The sequence below is a fragment of the Micromesistius poutassou genome (genome assembly GCF_964030765.1).
Source record: "Micromesistius poutassou genome assembly, chromosome: 12".
Lineage (NCBI taxonomy): Eukaryota > Metazoa > Chordata > Actinopteri > Gadiformes > Gadidae > Micromesistius > Micromesistius poutassou.
In genome coordinates, this window is record NC_140282.1 from 12009433 (window position 1) to 12022774 (window position 13342).

The 13342-nt window shown below is 44.7% G+C and overlaps 1 protein-coding gene across 1 annotated transcript in view; it reads left to right on the top strand.

Annotated features, from left to right (window-relative positions):
- Window positions 1–13342, top strand: part of LOC311356548 (neural-cadherin) — a gene marked incomplete at its 3' end in the record, with an annotated part of 218859 nt that overhangs the window by 145499 nt on the left and 60018 nt on the right. The window contains exon 24 of the mRNA XM_084476342.1: window positions 7147–7424. Within this exon, the coding sequence (XP_084332468.1) occupies window positions 7147–7424 (278 nt within the window). The remainder of the gene's footprint in view (window positions 1–7146; window positions 7425–13342) is intronic.

A 13342-nucleotide genomic window follows, 5' to 3' on the forward strand; every position in this document is an offset into this window, starting at 1 on the left:
TTCTTGCATAAACAAATCCTGGATCCTTTGATGCCGGATTCATTATTCCTCACTTGCTCATTTCCGACCATTAATAATAAACTTAACGTGGGGGTCAGTTTAGGTGCATGCTAAGTAAAGAATCATGGGGTTGGATTGATAATAGAAAGCAGATGAGACCATAAGACCATCTATGCCATCCATTCTGACTGTGTAATGAGAAGCTGTCAGTAAACAACAACTCTGGAAACAATAACATATTCAAGCCTGTGATTTGGTTTAATTTACGCTTTTTCCCCAATTGTTACAGTACAGTCAGTGTGTACATTCTGAGCATGTGTGGCCGCTTTTGGGAATCCAACCCATAACAGTAGCAGTGTTAATAACCTCATCACCATTAGTCAGGCTTATTTTGTGGATGGGGTGCAGGCACGGCGCCAGGATTCTAGTTGTGGATGGGCCAGACCAATTATGGGTGGGCCTTAAATAAAAAAAAAAAATCATCAAATCCCTGTTTAACCTAATAAAAATGACCGACTATACTGTTATATTATCTGTGCATGATAGAGATTTTAATAGCTTGATGCTCATTTAAATATTTTGTTGCATTGTAAAAAAAAATTGTTGCATAGAAGAACGGACCTATTCGCGATCGCTCTCCTTATAAGAGCGCTTTGGAATCTCCATTATGCATGTGTGTGTCAAAGAGCCGGCTCTTTGAACCGGCTCATTCGCGACCGACCCATCACTCCAATCTCTCCCAAAATCCCCACTGACCCAATTCACACTTGGACTTTTCGATTCTGTTTCTAAATGTTGGAACTGATGGAAATGGTCCTACTGTAAAAGGAGCGTCAGAAACCCTGCCTGTCTTTGCGCACCAAGGCCATTAATCAAGGGAATGCTGAGAGAGTGCTGGAGAGTCGAGAAAAAGAAGACTTAATATGCAAACATGTTATGTGCAATCTAACAACTGCACACAGGCCTATGGCATGTAGGCCTACAAATAAGACTTATTCTGTGGCTCAATCAATTTCACCTTACCGGCTGTTCTGATCATCTCCGAGGTTGGGGATATCGTTTAACAGTCTATGTTTAACAGATTTGCCTTCTATGGGCAAAAACTGTTGGTTTATTTTTATTGATCCCCTTCAAGAATTTGTGTGTAAAGGGGTGGGTCTAGGCTATATTCTCGCCTTTCTCCTTTGTAAAGCGCATTGTATTGCCTTTGGGCCGATACAAGTCAGAGGCAGAGGCACTAGCATCGGCGCTGGTCGCGCTAGCCGCGCTAGCATCCTGGGGTGGCAGAGAGGAAGATGTGCTAGGTCTCAGCTCTCCAGCAGCCTCTCCTTCATCTCTTGGTTGCGGCGATGACTCCAACACCGTACATGTACGTTTAAGGTACCTAAACAAGGACGGCTGGAACATTGTTTGTCCTTTACTGGAAATGATTTTCACTACAGATCATTTGGAGCTAGCCTAGCATACCAACAACAAGCTATGTATACATCCGTCTGGCACTGACTGTCTGCTGAACTTGCGCAGAAACGTACATAACCACCTTTTTTCTTTTAAAAAAATAACTACATATTTTGACTAAATTGTGTGATTATTTTCCAATTATTATTCTTGACGAAATTTAAATATATTATTAAACTTTTTTTTTTTAAGAAAAGTTTTGGGTGAGCCTGTTGAGCTGTGGGTGGGCCTAGGCCCGTCAGGCCCACCCATAATGCCGTGCCTGATGGGGTGTATCTTCTTTCCGTGTTGTTATTCATCAAAATACCTCCTTTTCATTCCTTGTGTTTAATCCCAGACCAGAGGGACTTGGCATTTTGTTTGTCGCCGGACCTTCGCCGGGAAGATGAGATAGCTCTTATTATTAAATACTTATTCTTTAATTAATTCTCTGGAAATGCCTCAGATATATAGATGATTCTTTCTCTCTCTCTCTCTCTCTCTCTCTCTCTCTCTCTCTCTCTCTTTCTCTCTCTCTTCCGGAACCATCTCTACTTCTTAAGGATTATGGACATAGAGCAAAGCTTCTAGTTCCATCTTCATTATGTCTGTTCCCCAGTAGCGGAGCACGAGAGCAGACAATATAGTGGACTTCCTGCAGAGCTAAGCAGCTTTTTTCCCATTGCATTTGCTGACCCCTGCTTTAAAAACCATAGAGTGTACCCTGTGTGCCCAGGTGGTCCAGTAATGACTGTTGAGTAGAAAAAGTGGATGTTTCACAGAATTTTGTAAAGTCCAGGTCAGGTCAACTATGAGGCAAGAACAATATTTATTTATATATATTTTTTGAAAATCAATGAATAGTGTATTTCCCCTTGAGGATGGGTTATTTAAAGTTTAGCCGAGATGCCGCATGGATTTCATAATAATCGTACATAAATTCACAAATAAACCGGAACATATCATCAAGGAATTCATGAATGGATGGATGGATCATGGTGAGCATTATGAAACATTGAGAAGTGTCTTCATTGAGGATATCCAAGGTTATTCTCCAATGCTCTGAATTTTACCCCGAAAATAAGTTCAGCTACATTGCACACTCGAAATCTGCTTTCCTCACCGGTCAGGAAGAGGAAGAAAACATCCCAGCTTGCAATTATTTCCAGGTCGGTCCACCTTCCCAAAAGCCGACTATGAGCTCATGCTACTCATGGAGACAAACGATGGTCAGTGATTTGGACCACTGGAGCATGAGAAACATGACAACAAGCCCCAGATTCTTCCCAATTTACAGCATGACACCAGCCTCCCTCCACCTTCGCCTCCACCTCCGTCCCATAGCCTCACATCATCCTTGGCACTTGGTCAAAGCATTCCGAGGGGGACTGTCACAATGGCTTTGTCCATGCTAAAACGCTTGATCCCTGAGTACGGATGCACTGCACATGCCGGCAGATGCACTGAAACCACAGAGCTCTGCATAAACACACACACACACACGCACACGCATGTGCACGCGCGCACACACACAAGCAGAGCTCATACACTCTCAGCAACACTTACATGTCTACAAATACAACTAAACATGTAGGATTTATAGCCACCGGCTATCGTCTCCTCACTTCTTTAAAGCATTTCAGTATATTATTTGAAGCATAAGGTAAAGGCTTACCCATATTAAAACAGTATAGTGTGCCGACATTTACTGGTCTGCAAAATCAAAAAGCATAAACACTGCAACTGTTAGCACTGTTCTAAAGGACGAGAGCAGGTTTACTGCCTGCTTTATTTCCCTCATTAACAGAAAGAGCCCGCTAGTACAAAATGCAGTTTGAACTATCTCGCCGTAGACCAGCACCCTACACAACAACAAACACTACAAAGGCTGCTGCTCGTGGTCATGCACAGCGTGGTAGGACATCTCTCAAAATCAGTCAGCATCATCTGCCCTGCCACATTATACCTGGTGCTGCACGATAACACACAGACACACACACACACACACACACACACACACACACGCACACACACAAACCCCCCCCCCCCAACACACTCCCACTCGCACACTCCCCCTTTATCTGGAAACGACACCTTCACACAAGGGAAGATTATCATAGCAAAGTGAAACAGTGTCCCCGACATCGCTTATCTAAATGCAAGCTGATGGGAGAGAGAAGGGGAGATGGAGAGCGAATGGGAGATGGAGGGAGAAGGGGAGGGACTGAGATGGAAGGGGTGGATAAATGAATAATGTCTTCCCACTAGACTATATAGGCTCCCTGCTGTGTGCCAGGTATGGGTTTCAATTTAAAAAAAAAGTTTCAAACCACAGAAAGATCACCTGGTGAGACAACAGTTTGGCTCCCTATATGCGTGTGGTCTGTTTACGGGAAAAAAAAAAAAAAAATGGGTGCGAGAGATTTAGATTGCTTCTTTAAGTGCTCGGCGCTAGAGGGAATTGCTTGCAGCTGGAAACGTACATGGAAAGAAAATGGCCGCTTGTTTCCCATCAGGCTAATGAATTAGGTAGGAAGACGCTGGCTGGCTCTCTCTCTCTCTCTCTCTCTCTCTCTCTCTCTCTCTCTCTCTCTCTCTCTATTGATAAACATACCTCTCTAGGTCGCTCTCTCTCTCACACCTGGGAGCCCCTCTACCCCATGCATGCTCGGATGAATGTCTGGCCGCTCTAACAAAAGCCTGCCAGCGCACCACTGCTAGGATCCCTCCCGAAGAGTGGCCGTCTCCATCAGCCTCCCGTGACCCTCCCCCCACTACCGAGGATCCTCTTTGTTTGTTTCATTCTCCATTTCTCTCTCTCTCTCTCTCTCTCTCTCTCTCTCTCTCTCTCTCTCTCTCTCTCTCTGTTTTTGACGGATCTTTGCTGGAGCTGTTGCCTAGTTTCATTTATTTGTTTGTTCTATCTGACGTTCTTTTTTCCGTTGTTTATTTATTTTTCAACCTTCTATTTTCTATTTTGTCTCGCAGTTATTTCTCTCTTCCTGTCCCTCTTGTTTCTTTCTTTCTTCGGTCCAACAAACTTATTATTTTTTTCACTATTAGTACTGACGACTACTACCCCTCCAACTCAATCCCTCGTTCGACAACCTCAAAACCACAGGGCACCTTGGTCCTCCTTCGGAAGAGAATGTGTGTTTTTCTATTTTTCTGTATTTTTCTGTGTGCTGTGTGTAAAGCTTTCCTCAACTTATTAATTTGTAGGTCCACTAAAGGAGAAGTCCGGGTAGACACTTCCCTGCCAATGTACAGACAAATCACTGCACCCATATTAGAGCAATATATTGTGCCAACATTTGTCTGCAAAGTCAAAAAGTCAAAAAGCATAAACACTGCAATTTTTAGCAGAGTTCCTAAAGTCAAGAGCAGGTTTACTGCCTGCTTTATTTCCCTCATTAACAGAAAGAGCCCACTAGTACAAAATGCAGTTTGAACTATCTCGCTGTAGACCAGCACCCTACACAACAACAAACACTACAAAGGCTGCTGCTCGTGGTCATGCACAGCGAGGTAATGGACATCTCTCAAAATCAGTCAGCATCATCTGCCCTGGCACACATTATACCTGTGCTGCGCAATAAATACACACACGCATGCACGCACACACGCACGCACGCACGCACGCACGCACACAAGCAAGCACGCACATACACAACTTAAAGAACCACACACGCATGCCTGCGTGTGTGGTTCATACACTCTGACTCTGTCCAGGGCTACTGGAGTGTTGCTAAGTTACAAACCAGTGTTTTCCATTTCACAACATGCCTTTTCATTTCTTTAATTATCAATTCTGCTACTTAAAAGTCATAATTTATCATTGAAGGACTTGGTCTCAGGGTGAGAGCATAATGTGTTGAAACACATTTTAGACGTCATGTGTGTGCCACTTGAATTCCTGCTGTAGCATTGCGTACAGCTACAAGGGGTCCACAACATAATTGATCCACTTAATCATTTGTTCAGGTGTTTATCTGAATTCTCGCCTAATAACTATTCCCAAAATCAATAATTAAATGCTCCACAAATAGAAGGGCAGAAGGGAGATATTAAGGCTGTGAATCAAACCCAGTCCCAGCGAGAGAGAGAAAGAGAGAGCAAATCCTAACAAACCACTGGGGAAACTCGTTTAAGAAAAGAAAGAAAAAGAAAAAAACAGATAAACCATGATTGTTGCCTGGAGGCCAACAATCTATTTTATATTCATTTGTCTTTAAAGAAAACTAAACATGCAAAGACAGTCAACACTAACAAAGGCAAATTAAGCATCGCTTGTATCAAAGAGAATCCCCAGGCCAACTGTGGGATTACTTGTAACAGATGTGAACCGCTCTGCTTTTAAATTCACTCCTTCTTATTATGCCATGTGCTGGAATCACTCTGCTTCGTTAGTGTTGGGTTATCGGGAGATTCTCTGTTAAAATGTAAAGTGTCTGTGTACAGGAGAATTAATAGACAGTGAAGTGTGACATTTGCATACAGCATATTGAGGATCATTGAGGATATTCCATGAAACATTATCAGCCTCACCTGGGGGATTGTGAATAAATAATTCAATAATCCACTCCGGAGCATTGCCCTCGTAGCATCTAATTTGCTGATGTATACAGAAACATCACAACAACACTTTGAAGTTGCTGATGAATCGGGTCATCTTATTTGCTCTGATCTGAGCTTTGTATCAGCGCTGGGCCCTACCCAAGATATAATGCTTATGTTCACGTAAATGAGGCGTGTAAGCTCCCTACTGCCAACCATTTGAACTCCACATCAACCTGCATTAGATCAGGGCTCGGTGCGACACGTCTCTCTTGGCTCGGCGGTCTACTGCCTTTCTGTCGGCGTACGTGGTCGCCTTCTAGAGTCGATGCTGAAACAGTTTCAGGATTTTTGTTGGTCACCTTGAGTTTGGTTTGAGCCAGAATCTGGGGTACTTGAGGTTGACTGATTTGTCTGCGCGATGACTCATCGGTGAATCATTTACTCTATTCACATTTTTTCCATTGAATGTGATCAATGAACACAATATTGTTCTGTTTATTCATCCCTTTCCTTCCTTCCTCCAACTTTCCCTCCCACCTTCAACCACCTCCCTCCTTCTCTCCCTCCCTTCCCTTACATAACTTTATCTGTCCCCTTCTCCCTCCCTCCCCTAATGCACCTCCCTCCAAAACCCCATCCCTCCCTACCCCATCCACATTGCTCCTTCTCCCTCCCTCCTTCACTTCCTCCCTTCCCTTACCCATCTTTCTCTGTCCCCTTCTCCCCTCCCTCCCCTAATGCACCTCCCTCCAACACCCCCTGCCTCACTCCCTTATCTACATCACCTCTTCACTCTCCCACCCTCCTTCGCTCCCTCCCCCACCCCTCTCCCCTGTCTCACCCCCCCTTCACTCTCCCTCCCTCCTATGGCTCTCTCCCCTGGCAACCTCCTCCATCCCTCCCCCCTCTCCCATCCCCCCCTTCACTCTCTTTCCCTCCCACCCCCACCGCCCTCCACCACCCCTCTCCCCCCCCCCCCCCCCCCCCTTCACTCTCCTTCCCTCCCACCCCTACCACCTGCCACCACCCCTCCCCCCTCTCTCCCCCCCCCCCCCCCCCCCCCTTCACTCTTCCTCCCGCCGTCGCTCCCTCCATCCGCCCTCTCCCACCTCACCGTCACCCTCCCTGCCACCTTCCCTCCCTCCACAGCTCCAGTCCTTCCTGCAGGTCAACGTGTCTCAGGTGCGGGTGGACGAGTGCCCCGGCTCGGACTGCGACGGCACCAGCGGCTGCACCACCACGCTCAGCGTGCGCGACGCACTCACCGTGGTGGACTGCGGGCCCATGGGCCTGGTGTCGGTGACGGTGGAGTCCATGGCCGTGTGCACGTGCCCGGGCCGAGACCACTCGCACCAGCCCTGCGGGACCTACCCCAGGAACCCCTGCTTCAACGGCGGCACCTGTGTGGACACGCAGAACGGCTACAGGTGTGTAACGGGGTACCGTGGAGGGACGGCTCATCACACGGACGGAGCCGCGTATAGGCCTGCTCACACTTATACATACACGTATACATAATGCACACACATACATATATACACCCACGTACATATATGTACACACACACACACACACACACACACACACACACACACACACGCAGACATATGTATACACACGCATACATACACGTAAACACACACACACACACGCAGACACACACACACACACACACACACACACACACACACACACACACACACACACACACACACATACACACACAAACACAGACACACACACATACATAAACACACACACACACACACAGACACACACACGCACACAAATTGATTTTTCTATATCTCTTTCTATCCAATTCAATAATGTGAGAACAATGTATTGGCTTCTCCTTATAAACTTATTGGATATAACACGTCTTCACAGTTGGCCTGTTAGCTTACTATCTGAATGTTCATTGCAATGGTATATTCCAGATACTTTTTTGGTAGAAAGTCAATTTTTCTTTGAGGGGAGTTGCTTTCAACCTTATTTTAACGTTATAATCTGAACTACCACTGTTGCACCAAGGCATCTATCCACCATCAATACCCTTGCGAGTAAAGACAAAGATAAATATCATACAGCTGAATAATTCAGAGAATGATTCAATATTGAGAGGGGGGATTTGTAAAATGTTTAGAAGGAGATGAAGAATGACAAATCAAGGTGCTAGGGTATACAGTTGAGGGTATGAATTATACTGTATGTCACTCTCTTTTAACAGAACAAATCAATAGACTTTTGTTGAAACTGAAAGTGTGAAAATATCAAAGGCTGAAGGGAGAGTTGTGAATTTGGCCATGTTTGCTAGCAGATGAAAAGCAGCAATAATTGATTTTGTTGTGTAGCTGAGTGATCTGAAATAGGGCACTTTTATGGCATATGGTATCTGATGCATTTCATTAGATCATCACATTGTGTACAGCACTCAATCGTGGCCTGTCATGCAAAGACTAAACTTCAGTGTGCCTGCAACCAACAATGCACAGGAAAATACATATCAAAATGAAGAAAATGATTGTAAAACAAACAGTCAGTCAGTCAGTGAGACAATTGGCACCTTTGGTCTGTTAACTTTGAACTAGCCTACAACTCTCCACAAGAGCTACTGTTTCTTTGCTTATTAGGTTTCATATTGGTTTGGTTCTCGATTGAGGGAAAATAAAGATGTCCTTTTCAATCCATTTGTGCATGTGGTTCAATGCAGATGTTCAATGTCAACTTTCTTATAGCGGCCACCTTTGAACAGGCTGTTAAAGATTGGTTCTCTTCTGAAATCAACAATGCCGACAAAGCTAGGCAAATAGCTTACTGCTGGCTAAACTAGACTATTAGCTGTAACAATACTGTTGTATGTCATTTGACGTATGACATTTTAGAGTGTGGACCTAGAAATGATCAGCGGTAATATGCACTTGACTGTTGAATAGTTGGGTTTATACAATGACCAAATACAAGTCAACTTTTTGTAGGATTCAACTTAATTAATTAAGTGAAGGACGTATCATAACAAAACAAAATAATGAAGCTGGCTGCGCTGTCAACCTACATTGAACCCAATTCTGTGTCATCACATTGTTGTCATGGAGATGATGGTGCCGCTGAATGGGATTGGACTAATCTAAAGGGAGACACCCTCACACAGAGAGTGGAGCAGTCAGACATTCAGAGCCCTTCTTGCAGTGGAGAAAGCTGAGAATTTTGAGTTGTTGAATCGTGACAATGTTTCCCAGAAAATACAAATATTACTTATGATAAAATAATAATTAGCTAAGACTCCAGAGACAGTTGTGGTTTGGTCTGAATGTGGACCTGAGTCTGGGCTTTGAAGATGAATGGTTTAGCTCATTCGCTTAAGGTGTGTTGTTTATTTATTTTTTAAAATTGTAATAGTGGTGCATTTAAACTGCTTCAAGTGTGTTAATTAAAACTATTCCGGTCTACTGATGTGCAGGGTAGGATATATTAAAGTGTAAATACCATGCTTAAATAAAGGAACACATCAGGGACTTAAACAGTGATTCCAATCTAATGTTTGGGTTTTGGTTAATAGGATTTATGTTTGTATAATAATGGAAACATATTGCATCTACAACATAATTACTAAATACTACCGATGGCTTCTCTGATATGTAGGGATTAGAAACGTATGTTACTCAGAACCAGACAATTTTTATATAAAGTAAAAAAAAAAATTGACACTTTAAAGACAGCTTTAGATATAGCTATATTCCACTTTCAAGAGTAACAATATTTACTAGTGTTAGACGCTCTATTTAAAAAACATAGATAAACATGTTTTAAAAACTATAAACGATAAAACTGTTTTCTTTTTCTCTGCTGGCCAAATCCTGAATGAGTATTTAGTGCATTTCTGTGTGTGGAAGTGGAAGGGACCAGGTGGCTGACCAGCACTAATCGTACCCAGACCTCTGTGGCCGTTCCCAGTGCAGCCTTGAAGGTTACAAGGCATTCATCTTTACATAATGGATGTAAAGATTAAAAAAAGAGCACTGTCTCCCTCTCCAACCACATGGAGAAGCTAACATGCTGCCTTGTCAAGCCCTGCGATAAAAAAAGACTTAGATTATGACCTTAGACGTGTGCACACATGCATGTGCGTGTCCATGCGTGGAAGGGGGGGATGGCTTGCGTAATCGTAACGTCAATGTGAATCCAGTGTTGTCGGGGGTCAGAGGCGTTCCCCCGCAGGCAGAGACCCTCTAAGCGAGGAGCCCGGTTCAGAGAGGGGCGGGGGGCAGCTGTGTGGGGTCATAACCCTGGCTTGTCTTAGCCTCACCCGGGCCTCTGAGGGGAGCTCGGCCTCCCGCCTCTTTTGCCTGGGAGATCGTTGAAGGGCTCTCTGCGACCAATTAGAGCGTCAGGGTGTTCTCGCACAGAAAACAAGGCGCCGACGTGGACTTTATTTAATGATGAAATCTTGTCTCGTGTGTGTGTGTGTGTGTGTCTGTGTGTGTGTGTGTTTGTGTGTTTGTGTTTGTGTTTGTTTGTTATGCAAATCACCTTTGTTTAGTTTTTTTTTTGCGGTGTACCGCGTGGTTGGACAATAACCGGTGCCTCATTTCTGTCTCTGGGGCGACGGGAGACTGTTTGGTTTTCGTCGTCTTTCGGCTCGCGTTTCCGCCGGTTCGACTAACACGAACGACAGAGGCTGTCAACAACGGCGTGCCCTGCGATGATGCCCGCGTGGGAATGATTTGGTTGCTGGGGTCCATAAGCCTCTCGCTAGCGTGTGTGATGGGATATTCTAAATAAATACTTCATATCACATCTTCACACGGCACAGACACCAGATGCCAAGTGCAGCCCTGACCTACCGGCCCACAACCCGCATAACACCTAAACAAACAATCTGCCACATAGACAAGTAAACACAGACTCGACGCGCATAAACATATTGTTGTTGTCTCAAGTAGCACACTTAGCATTCTCGTGCGGACCCTTTCAAATTATAAGCAGAGAGTGAAACAGACAAGGGTCTAATTCTGGCTCAGCCTCTCCGGATGGGATGTAATGTGGCTCACCGCTAGTCTGTAGCAGAAGGCCTGGATGCAGCACAGAATAATCACAGGATTAAACGCACACTGAGACACATGCCCGCACGCGCACACAAGCAGGCACAAACACACGCATACACACATACACACACACACACACGTTCTCTCTCTCTCTCTCTCTCTCTCTCTCTCTCTCTCTCTCTCTCTCTCTCTCTCTCTCTCTCTCTCTCTCTCTCTCTCTCTCTCTCTCTCTCTCTCTCTCTCTCTCTCTCTCTCTCTCTCTCTCTCTCTCCTTTCCTCTTCCCTCCTTTATCTTCTCTCTGATCGTGCCTTAATCGAAATAAATGTTAGTGTGTGTTGCATATAAAACCAAACAATATGGAACCAGTGAGTGAATCAGTTGTTATGCTTACCACATCTCGCCTACCAGTACACCTTGTTTTATTCTAAACCATGGGTTCTATTCTACATATCTTTCACACAAATCCCCATAGAAGTGTATGCATACAGCCACCGGAAAGATACTGCTTATTCAGTCAGCATATTGCCCCTCTCCTGTCTTTCATTCAGGTCAATTTCAGACCACAATTGACTTGCCTAGACTCTTTGAATTGGCCGTCACTGTGTGTGGTAATCCTGGACAGATGCAATGCGGTGAAGCAACCCAACTGCAACATGATGGCTATGTAAGGGTTCAGGGGAGCCGCCACCACTTATGAGCTCATACGTCTCGAATGCCCCTGGAAGTCAGTGTGTTCCTGTCTTCAGCTTAGCGTGGGATGAGTGTAGCACTGTGGGCAGGTTGGGTAAAGATCACACAAGCCCATGCTAGGCTCTCAACGGAAACCAATGTTGTCATGTCTTTGAGCACAGCAGAAACCTTACCCGGTAAAGGAGGATAAGTCTGCTCATGTCTCATGTAAGTGCAGCAGAGTTTTGAGGAGTGCGTCAATTTCGGTATGGATGTTCCACACACACGACGGTGAATAGTAAATGCACAGTTCATATTCGAGTTTTTAGTGGGTTATTTTGCAAACATCCTTTTATTCTCACAGCAGAGCTATCGAAGGAAGCCAACGCGATCTGGCTCCATGTTGAGTTTCGGTCTCCAGACGAGGCCTGGGGTCAGTCATTTTCACACATCAAGTTTTTATTCAAACCCATTAGCATCTGAATCATTTGCGAGTCACTTTGTGAATCCGAGTCAGAGGTGCTTCTCCCTCCTTGATCTCGGATGTGCCTAACCGCTGGCAGGCCTTGCACTCCCTGACTTTCTTAAGACCATCTGCATCATGGGACGTCATACCTCAACCATGATAGCATGGTGTTATTATCTCTATGCTGTGGTTACAGGTTGTGTCTGAACTTCTTTTGCCCGAAACATCCATTTGCTGTTGTTTTCTTGAGGGCTCAAGTCTCTCTCAGATGAAAGCATCTGAGAATTAATTGCACAGCTGACGAGTTCTGTCCCCTCAATGTGTCTAATAGTCCTTGCTCCGAATTCTGCGATGCTATGACAAACAGTCAGTCCTGCGATACATTCTCTGTATATTGCATAGCACAGTGGATCACATTGTAAGGATTATTCTCTTTTAAGTTTTTTTTGTTGATTGGTTTTGTGAACTATTTATCATTCTGCTTTAACAATGGGCCCTAGGCCTGGATGTGTTTTCAATGCTTAATCCACTCTACTGATAGATTCCATCCTCTGGCTACTCCAAGGTTAACAAGTTACGCAGCGAGTCACACCTCTGTGCAATACACTCAATACAATGAAACACTTGCATCACAAAGCAAATCAGTTGAATATAAAACTTTAATGTACCATACTTTCTTTGCCCAATCTTTGAATGTGCATCAGTGGGATTTTTTTCCAGTCGTCTGCCATCTCGATCCAGTTCTCTGTTGCAAGTGGACCAATAGCATGGACCCATCACAGCCCATTGGTCGGATGGAGATTATGATTATGTCCAAACTCCCTCTTGTTTTGACCTAATGCACACACGCACACACACACGCACACACACACACACATACGCACGCACGCACGCACGCACGCACGCACGCACGCACGCAGCACAGGCAATATACTTTTTTTTTTTAGAGAGCGGAAAGGCAGTCTGGCTGAGTGTTACAGTGCAGATGTGTTGGCCAACCAATGACATGTAAGGATCAGAAGGACGTTCCGCTTATGATGAAAATGGAAAAAAAATCTCCAAACTGCATTCGACATACGCAGGGCTGTACCTGCACGTGTTGCTCATGCGTATCGACATGCATGTGCATTTCTCTTTGCTTGTGTTTGTACATGTACTTGCGTGTGT